At 51.5% G+C, this 23309-nt stretch overlaps 1 protein-coding gene across 1 annotated transcript in view; it reads left to right on the plus strand.

The window, feature by feature from the left end:
* SMG1 (SMG1 nonsense mediated mRNA decay associated PI3K related kinase) overlaps window positions 1–23309 on the plus strand; it is a 1634890-nt gene that overhangs the window by 1198371 nt on the left and 413210 nt on the right. The window contains exon 48 of the mRNA XM_078665250.1: window positions 18442–18721. Coding sequence (XP_078521376.1) covers window positions 18442–18721 — 280 coding nt within the window. The remainder of the gene's footprint in view (window positions 1–18441; window positions 18722–23309) is intronic.

Raw genomic sequence — 23309 nt, forward strand, 5'->3', positions numbered from 1 at the left:
TGGGAGCTGGCGAGCAGGCGCTCTTGCTGCAGTGAAGTCGCGAACAAACGGGCAATTATACACAGAAAATACAACAAGCATTGGAAATGCAATAGGTCTCGCATTAGGAAAGTTTGAGTGATTGGTATTGTTAATGACACTTTTTTTATTTATGTGTTGGTTTTGAAAATAGTAAAATTAATAGCTTTGTCAGTTACAATGTCAATAGTTTTAACTTTCGCAAATGTGACACCTATAGTATTTGTAATGCAATGTGTGTTGTATTTACGTGACTTAGATGTATTGATATTACAAATAACAATGGCTTTTAATTTTGTAAATAATGTGGTGGTGGATGCGGTGGTGGTGCATGTGGTGGATGTGGTGGTGGATGTGGTGGTGGTGGATGCGGTGGATGTGGTGGTGGTGGGTGTGGTGGATGTGGTGGTGGTGGGTGTGGTGGATGCGGTGGTGGTGCATGTGATGGATGTGGTGGTGGTGGATGTGGTGGTGGATGTGGCGGTGGATGTGGCGGTGGATGTGGAGGTGATGGTGGATGTGGTGGTGGATGTGGTGGTGGATTCGGTGGATGTGGTGGTGGTGGATGTGGTGGTGGATGTGGTGGTGGATGTGGTGGTGGATGTGGTGGTGGATGTGGATGCGGTGGATGTGGTGGGATGTGGTGGTGGATGTGGTGGATGTGTTGGTGGTGGATGTGGTGGTGGATGTGGTGGTGGTGGATGCGGTGGATGTGGTGGTGGATGTGGTGGATGTGGTGGTGGATGTGGTGGTGGTGGGTGTGGTTGATGTGGTGGTGGATGCGGTGGATGTGGTGGTGGTGGATGTGGTGGTGGATGCAGTGGTGGATGCGGTGGTGAATGTGGCGGTGGATGTCATGGTGGATGTGGAGGTGGTGGTGGATGTGGTGGTGATGGTGGATGTGGTGGTGGATGCGGTGGATGTGTTGATGGTGGATGTGGTGGTGGTGGTGGATGCGGTGGTGGTGGTGGATGGGGTGGTGGTGGTGGATGGGGTGGTGGTGGTGGATGGGGTGGTGGATGTAGTGGTGGTGGATGTGGTGGATGTGGCGGTGGATGTGGTGGTGGCGGTGGATGTGCCGTCCCAGAGTGATGTGGCGCCGTCCCAGAGTGATATGGTGGTGTTGTGCGGCGTGCAGCAGTGTGCGGGGTGCAGCAGTGTGAGGCGTGCAGCAGTGTGAGGCATGCAGCAGTGTGAGGCGTGCAGCAGTGTGAGGCGTGCAGCAGTGTGAGGCGTGCAGGGGTGAGAGGCGTGCAGGGGTGAGAGGCGTGCAGGGGTGAGAGGCGTGCAGGGGTGAGAGGCGTGCAGGGGTGAGAGGCGTGCAGGGGTGAGGCGTGCAGGGGTGAGAGGCGTGCAGGGGTGAGAGGCGTGCAGGGGTGAGAGGCGTGCAGGGGTGAGAGGCGTGCAGGGGTGAGGGAGGGTGAGGGTGTGTGAGGGTGTGTGAGGGGGTGTGAGGGTGAGGGGGTGTGAGGGTGAGGGGGTCTGAGGGGGTGTGGGGGTGTGAGGGTGAGGGGGTGTGAGGGTGAGGGGGTGTGAGTGAGGGGGGGTGTGGGTGAGGGGGTGTGAGGGTGAGGGGGTGTGAGGGTGAGGGGGTGTGTGGGTGAGGGGGTGTGTGGGTGAGGAGGTGTGTGGGTGAGGGGGTGTGTGGGTGAGGGTGTGTGAGGGGGAGGGTGTGTGAGGGTGAGGGGGTGTGAGGGTGAGGGGTGTGAGGGTGAGGGGGTGTGTGGGTGAGGGGGTGTGTGGGTGAGGGGGGTGAGGGTGAGGGGGAGTGAGGGTGAGGGGGAGTGAGGGTGAGGGGGAGTGAGAGTGAGGGGGAGTGAGAGTGAGGGGGAGTGAGAGTGAGGGGGAGTGAGAGTGAGGGGGTGTGAGAGCGAGGGGGTGTGAGTGAGGGGGTGTGAGGGGGTGTGGCGGTGTGAGGGAGAGGGTGAGGAGTGTGAGGGTGAGGGGGAGTGAGGGGGTGTGTGAGGGTGAGGGGGTGTGCATTCTGAGGGTGTGTGGCGGTGTGAGGGGGTGAGGGCGTGTGAGGGTGAGGGGGTGTGCATTCTGAGGGTGTGTGGCGGTGTGAGGGGGTGAGGGCGTGTGAGGGTGTGTGTAAGGGTGAGAGGGTGGGTGTGTGTGAGGGTGAGAGGGTGGGTGAGAGGGTGGGTGAGGGTGAGGGGGTGAGGGAGGGGGTGAGTGAGGGGGTGAGTGAGGGTGAGGGGGTGAGTGAGGGGGTGAGAGTGAGTCAGGTGAGTGAGGGTGTGAGAGTGAGTGAGGGTGAGAGGGTTGTGAGTGAGTGAGGGTGAGAGGGTTGTGAGGGTGAGTGAGTGAGGGTGAGGGGTGAGTGAGTGAGGGTGAGTGAGAGTGAGGGCTCTGAGGGGGTGTGGCGGTGTGAGGGAGAGGGTGAGGGGGTGAGGGGGAGTGAGGGGGTGGGTGAGGGGGTGTGCATTCTAAGGGAGTGTGGCGGTGTGAGGGGGTGAGGGCGTGTGAGGGTGAGGGGGTGTGCATTCTGAGGGTGTGTGGCGGTGTGAGGGGGTGAGGGCGTGTGAGGGTGTGTGTAAGGGTGGGTGTGTGTGAGGGTGAGAGGGTGGGTGAGAGGGTGGGTGAGGGTGAGGGGGTGAGTGAGGGGGTGAGGGAGGGGGTGAGTGAGGGGGTGAGTGAGGGTGAGGGGGTGAGTGAGGGGGTGAGAGTGAGTCAGGTGAGTGAGGGTGTGAGAGTGAGTGAGGGTGAGAGGGTTGTGAGAGTGAGTGAGGGTGAGAGGGTTGTGAGGGTGAGTGAGTGAGGGTGAGGGGTGAGTGAGTGAGGGTGAGTGAGGGCTCTGAGGGGGTGTGGCGGTGTGAGGGAGAGGGTGAGGGGGGTGAGGGGGAGTGAGGGGGTGGGTGAGGGGGTGTGCATTCTAAGGGAGTGTGGCGGTGTGAGTGGGTGAGGGCGTGTGAGGGTGAGGGGGTGTGCATTCTGAGTGGGGGGGTGGCGGTGTGAGGGGGTGAGGGCGTGTGAGGGGGTGGGTGAGAGGGTGGGTGAGAGGGTGGGTGAGAGGGTGAGTGAGGGGGTGAGTGAGGGGGTGAGGGGGTGAGTGAGGGGGTGAGTGAAGGTGAGGGGGTGAGTGAGGGGTGAGAGTGAGTGAGGTGAGTGAGGGGGTGAGAGTGAGTGAGGGTGAGAGGGTTGTGAGGGTGAGTGAGGGTGAGTGAGGGTCCGAAGTAAATGGTGGCAGGGCAGACATCATTGCAGCTAGCAAGTCGATCTTGACATTTGTATACTCTCTACTCCGACCAAGGCTGGAATTAGTCACTAGTTACAGACCTGAAGACTGGATGTGCTCTCTCTGAACACACTGCAGCGGCAGAGCTGTGAACATCGGCCCGATCAGATCTGCACACAATTTGTCATAGATAGACAATAAGCACATTGCATGGAGAGCAAATGTTCCTTCTGCTGGACTACGAAGCAGTCCGTAAGACATAGACACACACTACATGCTCTACTGCACAACCTCATGAACACACTACAAAGTCCGCAAGAGCTAAAGATAGAGCTAGGCAAACCCAAAGCGCAGCATACATATATCTACGGAAATCTAAGATGAAGCAAAATTAAACTCAAGGCTCACGGTGCCCTCAAGCCACAGTCTAGAACACCATGACTGGGAATCCATTTTAGACGGAGCCATAATGAGCGAGTGGCCAACAGACCCTGTAAGTCCCAGTGGGGTACACGTGTTACTATGGTAATCCCTAAACTAAAGCCACAATAAACATGTGGTAAATGGAGACTATAAACAACAAGCTCTCGGCATTGCTGTGGGGGAGGCGGGGGAGCGGAGCGCATTCCTTTGAAGTGTGATGATATGGGGGGGGGCAGGGGAGAGGAGCGGCCACATCAATGGAGAGCTGATGAAGTGCTAGGATTCCCCACGGCCAGACTGACTTTTGCGTGGCGCGCAGCGTACTTGGGAACACAGCGACATATAGCATGGGACAGAGTAGCAGCGTGAGAGGGACAGAAATGCATATTTTTAGCGCACAGCATGGGCGGGGGCAGTATGTGACAGAGGCAGAGCGTGGGCAGAGTGGGACGCAGCAAGAATGTGGGGTCAGAGGGGCACATAGTATGGACGGGGGTGGGGGATCAGAGGCAATATGTGAAAGGAGCAGAGCGTGCCATGGGGCGGACAGAGTGGTGCACAGCATGGACGGTGTTGGGGGAACGGAGAAGGCAGCATGTGACTGAGAGGCAGAGCGTGGGCAGGAGACAGCGTGGCGCGCAGAGTACTTGGGTTGAGAGGGACACTTAGCATGGGGCAGACTATCAGTGCGAGAAGGGCAGAAATGTTGATTTTTAGCGCACAGCATGGGCGGGGGGCAGTATGTGACAGAGGCAGAGCGTGGAATGTTTTTAAGACAAACTTAAAGAGAGGGCTAAGCGTCCCAGCAGACCGCGCCCTAATTTAAGCTCGGACAATTTTATAGAAGCAGCCGAGGGCAAGAGACTGCCCGCTGGTAAAAAAAAACAAGCCTTTCACCGTAACACGGCGGGCAGGGGAGGGGGCGGAGAGGGGAGAGGTGCGAGGTGCGACACGGCAGGCAGGCAGGGGAGGAGAGTAGGAGGAGGAGGGGGGAGGAGAGTAGGGGAGGCACGGCCTAGCGGCCGTGCAATCAAGTAGTGAGGGGGCGGAGCTGGGGGAGGCTGTGAGAGAGAGTAGGCAAGGCAGGCGGCTGGGGGCATGTGCACGCGCATTTAAGCTCAATGCGCATGCGCATTGAGCTTAAATTTCTCGTGCACTGCAAGGAATCGCCACGATTCCTTGCAGTGTGGATAAAGAGCGGATAAGTGCCAATACTCTCGCCTTGCTCGATGCGCATGCGCATCGACAGGCGAGACCTAAAAAGAACTAAAACGAAATGCTTTATCCAAAGAAAGGCTCCTTGGCTTTTAATAAAAGAAGCTAGTGGTGCAAAGAAAAAAAATAAGAGCAGACAAGACGCAAGTATATAAGGGTTTGCAGTTTCAAATATCCATAGCCAGCACAGATGTATGAGCTTAATTATTTATAATAAGTGTTATAAAGTTCCACATGTCACCTAGGGCCCTCCAGATCATTAGTCAAAAGATAATACTGAAATGGTGGAATGAGAGGAGTTGAAACAGAGGGACTTGGAGCACAGCAGGGGGCCTAAGGTGGGCCCCTATCAACCAACCATTCGTTAATTCTTCTGCTAAGTTTGTGAATTTGCTTCAGAATTTGTCTGAAAAGTTGGGGTTTCAGGACTTCCTTAATTGAAGATCATTAATTACGTTTTGAAACAACCAGGACGAGTGAATGTAAGATTGCTTCCACATTGTCCCATTAACCACCACTCTTTCTGTAAATAGTCAGCAAGATGTAACATTTCAAAATTCGAAATTTTAAATCTGAATGTAGTCCATAGTGCATCACATACCATAAAATTAACATGTCTCCCCCCACCATCTCAAGATCCCTCCCCTCACGATGGTCCCAAAACTCTGTTCTCAATGACCACTGTGTATTAATAGCCACGTTCTTTGAGTGTGTGCCATTTAGAAATTAAGAAAAAAAAATACATTATCTTGAAGCAGCGAGAAAAACTTTGCCTCTCCAAGCAGTGGGACCAGACACACCACTATAAGAACGTAAAGCCTCTCCTGGAACTGCTATGGTGAGATGAGGCAGCTCTGAAACACGAGAGTAATGTTCCCAAATAACCATCCACAACTTTGTGACAACTGTCCTCGTGAAGACACTAAACAGAGACATTTCAATACTAAACGGCTATATCAAACTAAAAGGTTTTCTCCTCTTAAGACACTGAAATCTTTAAAATTTACACTGGTCTCATACTGCTTTCTCACATATTCATAGCTGCAACAATGACATCCATGCTCTAATTTTTTTTTATGCGGTTGCATGTACACTTAAAATGGCAGTCCATGATTCAGCTATCTCCTCCCTGGATTTTGGAAACTCAGTTGTGGAATGGATCACAGCTCCCATAAAACCTGCACCCATCTCCCATTCCTTTCCCTGGCATTCAATGGTAACTTTGAAGTCACATCCCATGTGAGTGGTTGAAAGTATAAACCAACCCATTCACACCTATACACATATGAAATGGGGTACAATGAGAAAAGAGATGAGAGCTAGAGGTTTCCATTGGAAGGGTTCACGTCATAAAGTTAACAAAGATTACTCATTCTGACGGGTCTAAAGATGGTGGATCGATCAGATGGAAAGACTTACAAACAGCACCCAAAATGCACAGTGACATTTTCTATCCTTTCCATCTCCATTAGTGTATTGCAGCATCCCAAACACGGATCAACCAAGCAAATAATCTGTATTTGTAGATCACGGAAATGAATGATTAACTTTTATAGTGGCAATAATAAATCATTTTACACAGCCTTTCCTGTGACTAAACATGATTGGTAAGGTGGGGAAAGATCCATGTTAAACGTTTTTTATAGACTTCTCATGGGGAGAAATATTTTAATGCCTACAATTCATACGTCACATATATGCAAGTATTTAATATGGTAATCGCTGTAGTAAACTCCTGACCACCAGCCCTAATAAAGATACGAGATTTGCAATAGAATGCCGCGTGTAGCAACATGCACGTATTATGTCCAGCACTAACCCTTCTCATCAATGGCCAGCACTAATTTCGCCATTTCAGGCGCTCGGCATCCGCGTTTGTATTCCAACTAGATGCCAACCATTTCAAAATACCCACCCAATGGCTTCCTGCATGTCTTATCTTAATAGAGCGCAGCGGTGGGGTGATTGTGCGCCTTTCTTAACATTTTCATGTTAATGGTAGCGTCCATGAGCTGCAATTAACATGAAAACTTAAAAAAAAGAAAGGCACAGAATCACCCCCCACAGCCCAGCTCTATTAAGACAAGAAATGTAGCAAGACTACAAACATAGCGTTTGCTTTTAGGTGATTCTAAAAGCACACGCTGTTGGTGCTGCATTTTTTTTGTTCTCCAGAGTGTGGCTGATGGGCATATCGTGTTCTTTTGTTTAAAGCATTTATGTTAATTGCAGCTCGTGATGGGCTCTGCAATTAACACGTATGCTTTAAACAAAAGCACACAATGAAGCTCACAGCCACACTCTAGAAAACAAAAGGAATTTGCCGGTTTTTCGCGCTGCTTCAGTGGCGCGAATGCTCTTGGAGATGTGTGCGCGCGCCACACACAAAGCAGTGCGCGCTCGGGGGCATTGATGTGCGCGGGCGCCCAGCCGCGCAGGTTCCAGGGAACACTGCCTGAGGAAGAAGTGGGATTTTCTCTACCCTGAGGACCATTGGGCACCAGGAAAGGTGGAAATTAGATGGTCAGGAGGTGTTGCACTGTCAGGCTAGTCAGACCCCTGAGGTGGTGGACTACCTGAAGTGGACACAAAAAGAAGGATTTTACCATCTTGGTTGCGGTGAAATTAGTAACACTGGGACAAGTTTATTCCCACTCTCCACAGGAAGTGTTCAAAGAGTGGGTGTAGTGATCCCAGGGGTCTGTAGCCCATTGGCTACTGCCCTAAACTCGTTGGGTCCAGCGAAGGAGCATCTTACCAGTAGGAGGTCTTCGAGGTTCTAGGTCAGTCCCGTTTTCATAGCGAGTTTCGAGATGCTGACCCCTCTAGGAGCCCAACAGCACCAATACCCTGGGTTCCAGAACAGTTGCAGCAGCCAAGGCTGCTTATATCCAGCCTGGACACCACGTCGAGAGACTTTAAGGCCAGTGAGATCCACGTCAAGAGTGCTAAAGCTGTCCTGTTTTCCCCTCTTCTGCAAAACCTATGAGAACCATGAGAGCCTCTGACCGCGCGATCCACTGGACCCAACACCTATTCACCCGAACCTACTAGCCCAAGTTCATAGAAACCGATGGTGCCTTCGTGGTCCAGAGGCCTTACAGAGCCAAACCCCACTTTAGGGTTCTGCCTGACTGGTACCCCAGGCCCTGCTTGCAGCCCCTTTCTTTCAGGTACTTTTCCTATTGACTTAAGAGCTTAGGACTCGAGGCTACCGCCGCAGTCAGGTCAGCAACTTTGCACCCGGACAACCCAGGGCAGGTAAACCTAAATTGCTGGTGCATTCTTGGACCATGGCCCCATCTTACCTTAAGTCCAGAAGAACAGTTCTGTAAGTCGATTGCAAGTAACCCTATGCAGAGAATGTTTCTCCTGTAGGATAACATTACCTCATTTGAGGCTTCTGCTGCAAATGTGCTATTTTGAATTATGTTGTATTTCTACTAAAAGCTGTAACTCCAAAAAAACTTACCTGATACCAATGATCTTGGTGTCTAAAAATACATAAAAACCTTTTATTTGGGGGTGTGGCTTGGCCGGCAGCGATGGCAGCATTTTAGGTTCGCTCCAGCCAGCCCCATAAATATCCTTGTACCTATCCTGCCCTGAGCGTGCTTCTCCGACTAGCTGTTTTCGGGGGACCTGGTGCTGTCCGTGGGTGGCCCCCAGTTGTCTGTGGGGGCTGCTGCGGCGCTGCATGACGATCGGCAGCGGAGGCGAGGCCTGGTGCGTGCCCGGGAGGCTGGAGCCGGGGCCTGCAGTGCCGCGCCTGCCGGGGCTGAGACCATCACGCCGGCGGCGGGGTGTCGGTGCGCCGGAGTGCCGCGGAGCCCTTCCGCCCCCCCCCCTGCCGCGGGGGGGGCCCTGACCGCAGGAGTGTGAGGCAGATCGTCGCGCTTCCAGGCCTCCCTCAAGGATCCGGATTACCTGGGCCCGCTGTGTGGTGCCGGGGAGGCGGCTACAGAGGGCCGACCGGCCCCTTTGAGGATAGCCGCCATCTTGGTGGATCCACCCGCAGCGGGCTATGTCTTGGCCCTAATTCCCGTGGACCGTGTGCTGTGCGGCTGCATTCTGGTGCCAGTGACTTTGGGGACCTGAGGCGGCACTGGGTGAAGACGGACAGATCTTTGTTTGCGGCCTAGTGGGGGCAGTGGCCATCCTTGATCTCCCGGGCGGCGAGCTGCAGCTTCACGAGCCCTGCGAGGAGGATTGCGGCGGAGCTGTGGGGTCAGCGCTGGAACCCCCCCCCCCCAATTGGACCCTGGGGTGATTCACCGCATCAGCAGGTGCGGAGCAGGGAGACTGTGTGTGCCGCCCTTGGGGGATCCTGTCCGGCCTGCTGCGACGACTGGCTGGAACTCCGTGGCTGTAGGCTCCTGGCCGGCAGTGGTGAGTTGGTTGCAGAGGGGTGTGGGGATTGAGAACTGGGGTGAGGGCGCCCGCTCGATTTCCTCCCCCCCCCCCTCCCCCCTCCTCCTCTCTTCCACATATCCTGCCTGGCTCTCTGGTAGAGCGGTGGTGGCCCTGTAGCTGGGTGCTCGGCAGCCTCATCGGGCTGTGGTGACTGGGGTTGTGCCGGCTGCAGTGCTTTGGCGTGGCTGCTCGTGTGCTCTGGGTGTCCTGGGGCCAGGGGCTGTGATTGGGACCCCTTGAGGGTGTGCGTCGGTGGTCGGTTCGGGCCACAGCGCACGGACGGGAGTGGAGTCCCCTATCTGAAGTGGTGACCTGGCTCGCAGCCTTCCATATTGGACCCGCGGATCTCCGGTGTGTGGGCGCTGACGGGTGTCGCAGTGAGGAGTTCCGTTGCCACGCATATCCTATACGGGCACCATGACACAGGGCCTTTCCGGTGGTGGACACTCTAAGCAAGGGACCCTTGACAAATTTACAGAGGCCGGGCAGGCGGTGGAGGGCCGCCCAACGCGATGCCCGACAATGCAGCATTGATGGCGGCCATTAGGCAATCAAGGGACATGCTTGACGCCAAAATTGGGGCTGTTGGGTGCCGACGTTATGTTGCTCCGTCAGGATCTACGGAATGCTGTTGAAAGGATCACCGGCACGGAGACTCGCATTTCCGAGGTTGAGGATCATGTGTCTGTACTCAAGAAAAAGGTTGCCGCCATGGAAAAGATTCAGAAGGGCCTCGCCATGCGGATTGAAGATGCAGAAGGGCGTGCTCGGCGGAACAACCTCCGCTTTGTTGGTTTTCCGGAGGACTGCGAGGGCAACAACGCAGAGCGCTTTCTGGCTCAGTGGTTGGAGAGTTGGATACCCTCGGACGCTCTATCCCGCTGCTTCGTTGTGGAGCGCGCTCATCGGGCCCTCATGCAGAAGCCCCCTACAGGGGCGCGGCCACGCCCAATCATTGCTAAATTTTTTTACTATATTGATCGCGACGCCATCCTGCGGCAGGCACGGACAAAGGCTCCCCTCACTTACAACAATGTCACCATACTCATCTTCCCGGACTACACACGGATGGTTCAGCAGCAACGCCAGTCCGTCCTGGCGGCTAAGGCCCGCCTTCGAGGCCTCAAGATCCAGTATGCCCTACTCTACCCGTCACGCCTGCGGGTCATCTAGCAGTCCCTCACGCTGTTCTTCGATTCCCCCGAGGAAGTCTTCCAGTGGACGAATGAGACTGTGAAACTTCGCGTCACCACGGCTCCAGGCAGTGAATCGGATTCCTCCTCGAGTGGGAAGGCCCGTGGGGGTCTGCGGAGTCAGCGGCGTCTATGCAGGGACTCGACTTCTGGCTGTAGCTCACGCTCTGGCTCCGCAACTCGCCAGGGGGGGTCTGCCTCCGGAACAGCAACACCAGGACGTCTCCTGATGTATGTGACTCTCGTCCTGAACTGTGTGCACAGCAGTAACAGACGCTCAGGTGCTCAGGTACTAGGGGCTGGAGCCTGCCCCAGTAGGTTTGGGTGGGTGGGCGTGAGAACCCTGTTCTATGGGTTGACGCTCGGGGATCCATTGGGAGGAGGGGTTCGAGTTCCCCCGTTGGGGACCAGGCTGCGCTCCGACCGCGACAGGTGCTTCCATGTTTGGGAGGTGGAGGGGGGGGTTGGTGTTTGGGGCTCGAGTTGGGGGGATTGTTTGCGCATGCTATGCTGCTATGTGTTTGTTATGCTCTTTATGTGCTGAGTCACCAAGACACGTGTCATTCTTGTGAACACTTGACCCTATGTCTGCTACGGGGTGGAGGTAGATCGGTGAGTTCCGGCTCCTTGCGTATCTTAAGTTGGAATGTGCGGGGGTGTTGGACAAGGTGAAGAGGGATGCGGTTTTCCGATATGCTAAGAGGTTGGGGGTGGATGTCTTATTCTTGCAGGAAACGCATCTGCTAGGCACAAGGGTACCATGTCTTCAGCGATTTGGGTACACACAAGTGTTCCACTCAGGCTTTGTGAGGGGTCTAGGGGGGTTGCTATTCTTGTACATCGTAGGGTCTCCTATGTGCATGATACACTCTGGACTGACCCACAGGACCGGTATGTCTTTGTGCAGGGCAGGGTCGGGGGGGATAGGGTGACCCTGGGTAGCGTATATGCTCCGCCTCCTCTGCAGTGGCCTCTTGTTGAAAAGCTCATGACCCTTTGGGGCGCCATACCAGATGCTCTGTCTATTGTGGGGGGAGATTGGAATGATGTCATGGACCTGGGCAGTGATAGGTGGCGTGGGGGGGCGGTTGATGGGGTTAGTGGGGGGGCGGGGGGGTTCTACCACCAAACTCAATGCTCTGGTGACAGGTCTGGACTGGAGCGATACGTGGAGGTATCGCCATGGTTCACGCAGGGACTACACATACTTCTCCGCAGTCCATTAATCTTTTTCTCGATTGGATTACATCTTTGTTCCAAGGGGGCTGGCCCATAGAATCCACTCGGTGGCTATTTTACAGGCGCGCAAGGGAGGGGTGCGCCCACAGGACTGGCGCCATGCCGAGGTCGTGGTCTTTTTGAAGCCGGGCAGACCCCCTGAAAGCAACGCGTCCTACCGCCGATATCGCTGCTCAATACTGAGGCTAAGGTTTTGGCCAAGGTCCTGGCCAATAGGCTTAAACCTCACATTGCGGACCTAGTCCACCCCGATCAGGCTGGTTTTATGCCTCAAAGGGCCACTCGCCACAATATTCGACGCGCTCATGTCGCGATTTCCGCATGGAAGAGCCTGGGGGAGCAGGCGGCGCTTTTTTTAGCCGATATGGATCGCACCTTTGATTCTTTGAGCTGGGTGTACTTATTTGCCCTGCTGCGTCGCCTCAACCTTGGCCCGCGCTTCTTGGCATATATTCAACTGTTGTACACTGATCTTGCGGCCTCCGTGCGTGTCGGGGCGCAGTCTCTCGTTCCTTCTCCGTTCAAAGGGGGACACAGCAGGGCTGCCCCCTATCCCCCTATTCGCGCTTGCCATGGAGCCCCTCGCGGCATGGATGCGCATTGATGCCCAACTTAAAGGTCTTCGGTGGTCGGCAGATCTAGTAGATAAAATAGCGCTCTACGCCGATGATGTCTTGTTTTTTCTTACGCATTTGGAACGCTGGGGGCCGCGATGCTGCGCATTCTGCAGATTTTTGGCAAAACCTGCGGCTTATATATGAACCCCGCTAAGTCGACGCTGTGGATGCTCAGTGGACAGGAGCGGGTCGGGCGTGGGCATCGGACCTCCAGATGGCGTCGGGCGGTATGAAGTATCTGGGGGTGTATTTATCGGAGGACGCTACAGTCTCCCGAGAGCGTAATCTTACCCCTGTTTGGAATTGTACGCGCGAGGATATCAAGGTGTGGTCCCGTTTGCCATTGTCTATATATGGCAGATCGGCCATTTTTAAGATGGTTGCGCTTCCCCGCCTCGTGTACCAACTACAAAATCACCCCTATCAGATCCCGCCCCGCTGGTTCCGGCAAGTCAACTCTGCACTTAGTAGTTTTATGTGGGAGGGGGGATTGCTCGTGTGTCGCTGCGGACATGTTTCCGTTCAACGTATACTGGGGGCCTGGCCACATCGGACATGCTCTCTTATTATCAGGCGGCTCATCTGCTGGTCTTGAATGACTGGTGGTACGGTGACCGGGGCGATCCGGCCTATGCTGTGGAGCGATTCCTCATAGGCTCGGCGTCGGTCCACACGCTGCTGTATTCCTTCTGCCACGCAGGTGGTTTTTTGCGTCTGGCGACAGGCGCTGCGTAGAATGGGGTGGTGGAACGTGCTCACTCAGGAAACCCCTCTTTGGTCCAATGGTCGTCTGCCCCAGATGGCTGTGCTACTGGGTTTCCGGGGCTGGGATGCTATAGGCATCTCATCGTTGGGCGATGTGATGGTGGGATATACTCTTAAATCCTTCCAGGACTTGCAGAACGAATTCGGGATGCCCCGATCTCAATTTTTTAAATACTTACAATTTCGGCACGCCTTGACGCCATACTTAGCTGACCTTGAGCAGATTCCTGACTTTAGTCCGCTGGAGGCCAAATTGTTCATGGAGGAACTACCCAATAAGAAACTCTCACGTATCTATCAGACTCTGGTGCATCATTGCTCCTCCGATCTACATAAACTCAAGGCCGCGTGGGAGCAGGATCTTGGGGATTTGGAGGAAGAGGACTGGAATGAGCCTCTGGCAAGTCCACGGCTGGCAGCAATTTCCACTCGCTTTCGCTTGATCCAATTTAAATACTTGCATCATGCGTATTTTACTAGACAGCGCCTATGGAGGGCGGGTGTGGTGGGGTCCCCAGATTGTCTTCGCTGTGGCTCGGAAGTTGGTACACTCCTACATACTGTATGGGGATGCTCCGCACTACAGAGGTTTTGGGATGGAGTCTTTAGATGCTTGTCGGAGGTGCTGGCCTGGGTGCTTCCACGGGACCCCAGATTGGGGCTGCTGAATGTTATGGAGGGTATTGGGGGCAATAGGTATAAACGTCATTTGCTGCTCCTGGGCCTCGCCCTAGCTAAGCGGGACATTGCCAGGGCCTGGAAGGCGCCACAAGCCTCGCCACTGGCTGCCTGGAAAAACGGTATGGACTTTTGCATGGGACTTGAGCAACCCATATTTCTGGCCAGGGGATGCCCAGGCAAACACTTTAAAATCTGGAAGAGGTGGGCTGATTACCGAGGGCTGGACTTGGACCCTCCGCCTGATGGGATGCTCTCCCGTCGCCTTGACATCTGGACATCTGGTAATACTGTGGAGTGTATTAATTTGACTATGCGTGTTTTCTGTACACGTGTTTCTCAATTTATGTTAGCAGCAGCGCAATTGGTGGGCGGGGTGGGGGGGGGCTAGTTTGTTCTGTAAAAGTCTGCAGATGATATTCTTATTCCATTGATGTTGGCAGAAGTCTCCGGTGCTCGGGGCTATGCATCCTATGTGTGATCAGACAAATAAAAATCTGTTTAAGAAAAAAAAAAAAACTTTTATTTGAGGGTTGTCAGATTTTCATATTGTGTGTGTCTAATTTATTGGCTCTGTTTGTGCAACAAATACCCAACACTCCCCATTTAAAGAAAGCTCCTGTAAACCAATTTGCGTCACCTGGACTCTCCGCACAGTGTACCTAATTTTTTGTGCACTATATAGAGCCAGTGTCCTACACATTCTCTTTAGAATCAAACCCAAATTCCTTGCTAAGATGTCATCCTCATTCCATATCAGTCAAACCATTGAGCTCCCAGTCTTCGCACTGCAAAACTGTGACAGAGAGGGCCCTTCACTCCCTTAATGCCAAACATGCGCTCATGTATTGCATCATTAGGACCAAGCCCTTTCGCAAACCCCAAATTATTTTCTTTTACCAAGCCAAATCAAAATTTTACTTTCAAAAGCAACCATATCTAGATTGTCACATGTATTCAAACCTGCTACATTAAGGCCAGAAGGAATTTGCCTGTCCTGCCCAGACCTCCTTCCACCCACAAAAAAGGGGCCACTATTGGCTGTAATATACCCGTAGCTGGCATATGTAAATCAGCTACATGGTTCACTTCACAAACATTTACCAAACACTGCTGTCTGGATGTCTTGGCACAACAACAAGCAAGAGTTGCCCAAGCTGCTTTTACAGTCTATGCAGAGCATGTCCATCTACAGCCACATATGCTACAAACAGAATGTTGCATACCTTAGAAGTATCTGTTCATAGCATGTAGTGCTGTAGATTTACACATGCCTGCCCGTCTCCCTGGAAGCCTTTGGTTGTTGCAGATGTACATTTCTTTTACTTAAACTCTTTGTATATACTTTCTTGCATTGTCTTCACACTTTGCTAGCCTAATGCTCCACCTTTGTGCTTACCTGCTTGCGAAAACATTCTTACAATGGAGCTCATGCCTATATACATAATCAACTAAAGGAAGAGTCACTATACCTTGTGAATTTAAATATGGCTTTGAAGAAAAACAAGTTGCAAACATTTGAGCTCCACACTTGATGGCAAGAGTATGCAAAGCATGTGAATCTACAGCTACACATGCTATGAATAGATGCTTACAAGTTAAGTACCATATTCCTTTTATGTAAACGAAGGTATCCTTATGTAATGTGTTATCAAAGACTGTGCACCTCAGCTAACAAAAGTGATCCCCAGGTTCATTAGAACCCTTTTGTATGTATGATTGTGACATTTGCCCCAGAAAAGACAGTACTTTGAAGTGTTTCTCAACAAGTTTTATGGAAAGATTTATATAGGAATGTATTGCCTTTCAAAAGGCTGTGACTTGTAAACGGACAATGGGGATTCTGACTTTGCCAAAGTCCTGAAAGAGTTATTGGCTCCTAGCAATTTCTCTGTACAGTCCCGTTGGTGGAATCATTCTGTTGGGGAAGGTTTATCACAGGAAATTATTATTGGTACTTTGACTCTTCAAGAAAGCAAGCATCACAAAAGAAATGGCATCTGATAGAGACATCTACCTGCAGATTCCTTATCGTAGAGTACCCCAGGCATCAGGCTGGATCTCGAAACCTATGCTCAAGCATTACCCTTGCGCGCCGGTAGGTGACGTCGGACGGCTCCTTGTGATGTCGGTCCTCTCCACTTGACGTCGGTTGGCTCCACATAACATCAGCCGTGCCGGAAGTTACGTCCGCATCCACTATATAGGCCCCACCTCAGCGCGCTGATGTCAGTTCTTTTCTTTCCCCGCCAGTTACCGCAGATCTGTGAAATAAGCTATCCTCTGTCACTTTTTGACAGGCTTTTTAAAAAATATTTTGTCGAATTGTGGTGTATAGTTTATTCCCTTGATATCGAAGACTACTTCTGGATTGAAACCGCACGGCGCCTGCCACCACGGCATGTCAGTGACTGATGCACATTTAATTTGTTTCTGATGTCTGGAGCATGACAACGACTCGAAGTTGTGCTCCAACTTCTAGGCCATGGCTCCGAAGGCTATGAGGGAATAGTCCCTAAAGCTGCTTGTGGCCCGATGTTCAACTCCACGTTGCCAGCCCCGGAAATCTAAATCCTCGTCGTGGTCAAGCGGAAGGACAGGGTGCCGCTTCAGGAGACCTAAGTTCACGTTCAAACCCCCCTGCCCCCAACCCTCCAAACCCCTCGCCTCTGCTCAAAGTCATCGAGTCAGTCAGGTAAGAGGCATAAAAAACACAAGAAGTCAAAGCCGCCCATCGGCCAAAGCAACAGAAGAGCAATGCTTTAGACCTCGTTCTGCGGATCCTGCGCCTGGGTCGGCTCTGCATTTCCTCGAGCCGTAGCGACCCCGTCCAGCTTAAAGATTTCTATGACACCATGTGCCTCATGTTTGGTCGGCCTGACCCTCCTGTTGTGCCTTTGAACCCCAGGGGCTCCATCAGGTTCCGCACTGGCAGCTCCGGCGCAGATGGCCCCCAATGGATCCGGTGGTAGATACAGACCGGTGCCGGTCGCACCCCTGCAACCTTCCCCAGCCATGTGCCAAGACTCCTGATGCAGCTAGTCTAATCCTTATCTCCTACAACCCGTAGTCGGATGGGTGCCTTTTGACACCCGATTCTGATGGCACTCTGGGGTCCTAGGTCAGTTCTTCAGCATTATTTTGACGAACTAGGAATGGAGGGGGATTGGGAGGGGTCACTGGACCCTTTACAAGACCAGCTGGAGCACTACATGAACTGGTATGAGGAACTGGGTGAGGCCATTGGACTGGATACTACCCCAGATTCTGGTCTTCTTTAGCCCCCTACCGTGTACGAAGGAGGAAGCTTTATATTCTATGGTGGTGAGAAGGGCAGGCGAGGCCCTGGACCATCCGCTCTCTTTGGTGGATGTCAAGACTAACATCTTGACGGAGGTCCTGAAGCTGGGTGTCTCCTCCTAGGAACCCCTCCTGCCTTTCAACGTTGCGTGAACTGTGTTCTTCTGGGCACCTGGTCCAAGACCATCACAGGGGCTCCTGTGAATAGGATCATCGCCTGCCATCATCCTGCGCCAGGTGGCCTGATATTCCTCACTAATCACCCTACCCCCCAGAGCTTGGTGGTTCAAGCCTCTAGCTCAGAAGGCATGTTCGCTTCTGCACACACGGACAGGGAATCTAACAGGCTGGTTATTTGGGGCAGGAAGATTTTTTCTTCTGCCAGCCTTGCATTGCCAGCCATATCCCAGCCACAAGACTGCGCAAGTTCAGCAACTTTTGAGCGGCGGTGGGCGCGGCTCCTTTAGACTCCGTGGATCAGGTGGACAGAGGTCCAATCAGTCCACTCCTCCACCTGCAGCCTCTAAACCTTTAGAGTCTGGTCCTTAAGGATCATGGGTGACCGGTTGGTGGCAGGATAAGCCATCGGCTCCACAATTGGCAAAACATCACATCGGACAAGTGGGTTCTACAGAGAGTCCGGAAGGGTTACTCCCTACCTTTCAAGACTACCCTTCCCTTCATGTCTCCGACTTACATCCGGCTGATGGAGGACCACCTGAATTTGCTTCAGGAGGAAATCAGGGCTCTCTTGGCCAAGGGAGCCACAGAGATGGTTCCGGCACCAGAAGTAGGCTGTGGTTGCTATTCCTGCTACTTTCTGGTCCCGAAAAAGGACAAGGGCCTTCGTCCTATCCTAGATCTGTGAGCCCTCAACTACTTCCTCAAAGCTGAAAAGTTCAAGATGCTCACCCTGGCTCAGGTCTCATCTGCCCTAGACCATGAAGACTGGATGGTGGTTAGACTTTCAGGACGCCTATTTCCATATTCCTGTCCTGCCTGCTCATCGGTGTTACCTGCGGTTTACGGTGGGCCAATAACACTTTGTTCACTGTACTCCCCTTTGGGCTTACCGGCGCCCCTCGGGTGTTCACCAAGGAGATGGCAGTGGTCGCAGCTCATCTGCTAAGAGCAGGGGTGCCAGTCTTCCCTTAGCTCCACGACTGGCTCTTGAAGGCGAGCTCGCCCCAGGTTATCACACGGAGCCGATCGACAGCACCCAACGGCGTGCAAGGGTATTGCTTGGAGAAAAATCTTCTGGATCCAGTCTGACGCCTGGGAAATTCTAAGGAATCTGCGGCTAGATCATGTTTCTATCAGATAAGACGTTACCAAAGGTAAGTAACTTGTCCTTTTGTCCTATACTGTAATTCTCAAGACCATTATATATTTCTCTTCGTAGGTCCTCCGAGCTATGTACCTGCTACAGCTTTTCTTCAGAATGCTGGCCAAGCTCACTTGATCAGTCAGTGTGAACAGCTTGAGGGGGAAGTAGGTGCTTTTCTTCAGCAAAGACGCTCAGTGTTACGAGGATGCCTTGAACACTTACATAATTATGCAACAGTGGCTCTACAGTACCCAAAGACTGTGTTTCAGAAACATCGTACTGAGCAGTGGAAAACCTGGATGGAAGAACTGATTTGCGACATGACAATGGATCATTGTCAGGAACTGTACAGAAAGTAAGTTAACAAATATAAGCAGTGACTGTGGAAGCCTGTTTTGAACCATACTGTCTTCATATGGGGTAGCTTCTCTGCGAGTAAGCCACATTTTTGTTGAAAGGTACAGACCAGTTAGAATATCACTTTATAAAGCAATTAATTTCAGGGGTGTTCACAATTCTTTCTAGTAAAATATTGACCTTGGTGTTAACTGAACTAGTGTTTTCTTGTTCATTTCATTTTTCCTCCAGAGTACAGTTCCAAAACAAATTCTACAAATTACCTCTTGTTGGTGATTCCACACCTAAGGAAAGGCACAATGGCGGAACGAAACCTAAATAGAAGTGCTTTGGTTCAGCCTTACGCATCTGTTGGTCTATGTAGTTGTCATTTACATTCACCCACCCTGCATGCAAAATAGGCCTATGGGTTAGCCCGCTTAATCCATTGGTTGTCTTGCGATGAGAGTAAGAACGCTTCACCTACTCATAAGTGAACTTTAATTACAATTGGGTCACTCTGTGTTCCTCAGAACTTTCGGTTAATAGGTTACGCAGTCTGGTTCTGGTGGAAGCCCTTTAAGAACAATTACTAATTTCAAGTCAAGTGGTTTAACAATCCCCTTTAAAAAGTCATTGGGTTATTGGGGCAATTAAATGCAGCCCACCAGACGTACCAGTGTGTGGTGCTGCTTAAATAATTATCACAAGGCCCACTGTGTTTACCACACTGTCCTGATAAAGACCCTAATTGATGTAGGTACATGCATTGTGAACAGATTGAAACATCGCCGAATTTTGTAATTTAGCCTGCAACATGAGACCCATTTGGGAGATAAAGTAAAAGTAGATCAACCTCACAAGCCCATTTTGAGAGATTTGATTTTGAATTGTATGGCCAGGCCACGTAAAAACGGCAAAGAACTATCTTATTTGTTTTTTATTGTATATTTACACACATTCCTTGATGCTCTGCCCAAGCGTTTTTTGTCACTCGTCACCGTATAGAGTAAGATTGGGGATTGAACTGTCTCAACAATATAGACTAGTTTAATACAAACCAAGTGATTCAGACTTTTATGTTTTTTAACGTTTTCTTAATGATTAAACTGAATTTTGTAAAGGGATTGTTTAAACCGCTTACCTTGATTTCCTAAAAGGCATCTGACAGAAAACACAGCTTGTGTAACATATTCATAGTGAATAACCACCTAAATAGAAGTGCACTTAAATGCCAAGGCTGTTGGCACAATACTTTGCCATTGCTTTTTTTCATTTCATCCCGTTTCTCCTTTTTTTTCCTTGCATGTATAAACTGTGTTCCTGATGGATACTTCCAACCAAAGATTCCTCACCTTCATAATGTTCCGATGTTCCAGACTGGATCTGGAATTCTTTACAACAGTTGCTCGTATCTGCTACCTGATGGTGCTCTGACAGTCTAACTACCTCAAGGAGACATGTAGGCCTCACCTCTGTGGCCTGAAGTCCGTTTCTTTTTGTGCCCTTCAGGGATCCTGAGCTCCACTATGATTTGTAAGTCTACTGACGCATGCCAGACTACAAAACAACAGTGAGCCAGGGAAGAAATAATGTCTCCTCCCGAGCTACTTGGTTTTAAGCTTTGCAATTAGAAAAAATTTCACAACATATGTCTCGGTCTGGCCATGACTCAAAGCTGTGGAACAAGTGTCCTCTGATGCACCTGAAGGCGATCAGAGTTCAGGAAGCCAATTTATATGTTGCGGAACAGACAAGGTCATACTTGAAGCAGCAGTCCATCTCTAAGTCATGAGGATGCTTCTGTTCCTGATTGCCTGTCCCGATGGAAGTCCTCATGTATGTCAAAGTCCAAAGCATTCCATAAGCTCAAGAAAGTCCATCAGAATTGTTCCTGCTCTCTTCACTCAATCAGCGAGAAACCATGTATTTGGCCTGCTAAGGCCACATTCTCTCAAGCGTCCCCTCTAAAGGCCCTTAATTCCAAATCCATCCATAGGCTGGGCCTACACGCCCAAATTCCCTGGGCCATCATCAACCCTACAACAGACTGGGCCCTTTAAAGGTGGTCAAGCTGCAGATATTTTGTGATTCTGTCTCCCTCTGGGAAGCTTTTAGGCCCGATGGAGGTCCAAGGGGCCATCAGTCGCACTTCTGCCAGGTGTCCCTTCCCTGTTGCTGACTGACCCCAGTGGGCCGCCTACTAGATCCCTACCAACAGCAGTCTGTAACTTTATTTCACCTCTAGAGTCCACTGTGATCCACACTATAGCAGCGCCTGGACAGAATCCAGTCCCAATGTCGATCTTTGACCTGGAAACAGTATCTGAAAGAGACACGTTAGTGATAGATTCCTTACCTTAGAATATCCCCAGGCGTCAGACTGGATCCGGAGATTTTTTCGTAGCAGTACCCTTGCGCGTCGGTAGGCGTCTCCGGCGTCGGCGTCGTGGGCGCCGCGATGACGTCGTCGGAGTACTTAGACGCCGCCTCCGCGTGCTGACGTCAGTTTTTCTTTTTTCCGCGCCAGCAGCGCAGATCCGGAGAAAGTGGTACCTTAGTCACTTTTGGACTAAACTTTTGTGAATGAATGAATGAATGGCTTTATTTCGATATATAAAATATCATAAAAGCAGAGATACTGCATATTAAAAAACAATAAAAGCAATCACACTCTACACAATAAAAAGACGTAAGAGCAATTAATACAAGCATTAAATAGCCAAGGAAAGCCTATTCAAACGGATTAACCATAACCATTTAAAAAATTTGGACACCCCGCAAGCAACTAAAGTGCATGTATCAGATTTTAAAATGCGGAGCGTCTCTCTATGCTGCCGGGTGCCTAGTAGTCTACATAGAGGTTTAAGCCATCTCCGCCTCGGCAGTGCATATGCTGGACACTCAAAGAAAATGTGAGCGACCGATTCTACGCGAGTTGGACAGGTCACACAAAAAGAGGAGGACAGGCGGGATGATTGCCAATGGGCGGTGAATTCGCCTATGGGTAATGTCCCCACTCTGAATTTGAAATACAGGGCTCTATCTGTTGGATTAGAAATGATGTCAAGATAGGGTTCATATGCCACCGCGTCCTTAATTCTCAAAAATTCGTCGGTGGATTTACAATGATTCGGATCGGTAAAGTTTTTACCGTGAACCCAACTCCAATAGAGTTTCTTTAACCACTTGGATGCTAATGACAAGGGTAACTCGTCATGGAGTTTCCATTGATTTCAATGGAAATGACATGGACCTCGTGGCACACCCCATAGCATCCAAGTGGTTAAAGTAGCCTTTTGGGGGGGGGGGGGTGTCAGTCCTGGCTTCCCACGCATCCCCAAGGCCCAAAGCCCCTAACAGCCATTTGACATCCCTCAACCACCTGATCTTAGACCAGCCCTCCAAAGACATGACCTCATCCAAGGCCTCTGCGTATGAAATCAGCTCGGGCACACGCCGCAGACGCGCCCAAAGCAATATAGGGCGAATTCGGGCTTGGTCCCTGCTCGATCTGCAACCCAAATCCATTAACACGGGTACAGATGGGGTACTCTGCGGAAGAGCATGAGATCTTTCAATCATTTCCTCTCTGATCTGGCTAGCACATCAAGGTTATCCATACCCCACAATTCCGCCCCGTACAAGGCGGCACTAACCCATCTAGCTTTATAGATCTCCAAAACTGGGGCAATAGGCTTGAGTGTAGAAGAACGTTGCTCCTTAAGTAGTGCACCGCCCACCCTTTTGTGGCTCAATAGCATCTTTTGAATGTGCGAGTTCCTGTGTAATAAGTCCGAGAGACGGATGCCTAAATAATCGAATTCAGACACCCTCTCCAGGGCCACGGAATTCAGCACCGGGGGGTGGCCCATTTTTTTGGGCGGGTTCAAAACCAGGAACTTGTTTTGTTGGAATTAATTATCAAGCCCTGTTGTGAGCAGAACTCCTGGTAGCTATTTAGGAGACTCTGCAAGCCCACAGGGGTCTTGGAAATAAGCAGGGTATCATCCGCAAAGAGCAAAGTGGGGATGCGCTTGCCCGCCAGGGAGGGTGCATCTGCAGGGTGTTTAAGCAGGTGCTCCACCACTCCATTCACGTAAAGTGAGAAAAGAGTGGGGGCAAGCACACATCCCTGGCAGACACCCCTTCCAACTGGGATCTTATCAGTTTTTTCACCCCGCTTACCCCACCGCACCTGTGCGAAATTATCAGCATGGAGCCTAACTAAGAGGGACAGGATATACGGGGGCAACCCCATCTCGGACAGAACTCTCCACAACCCCTCCCTTGGTACTAGGTCAAAGGCAGTCTTCAGATCTATAAAGGCCAGGTAAAGACTGCCTTTGCCCAGCACACCACCTTCCAGTAGAGAAGAATCTGAAAGAGACACGATAGTATTAGATTCCTTACCTTAGAATATCCCCAGGCGTCAGACTGGATCCGGAAGTTTTTGCGTAGCAGTACCATTCCGCGTCGGTAGGCGTCGTCTGCGGCTCCGCGTCCATCGTCGGCGCCGTGATGATGTCGTCGGAGTACTTAGACGCCGCCTCCGCGTGCTGACGTCAGTTCTTATTTTTTCCACGCCAGCAGCGCAGATCCGGAAA

Source organism: Lissotriton helveticus, chromosome 10 (assembly GCF_964261635.1).
Source record: "Lissotriton helveticus chromosome 10, aLisHel1.1, whole genome shotgun sequence".
In the NCBI taxonomy this organism is placed as follows: Eukaryota; Metazoa; Chordata; class Amphibia; order Caudata; family Salamandridae; genus Lissotriton; species Lissotriton helveticus.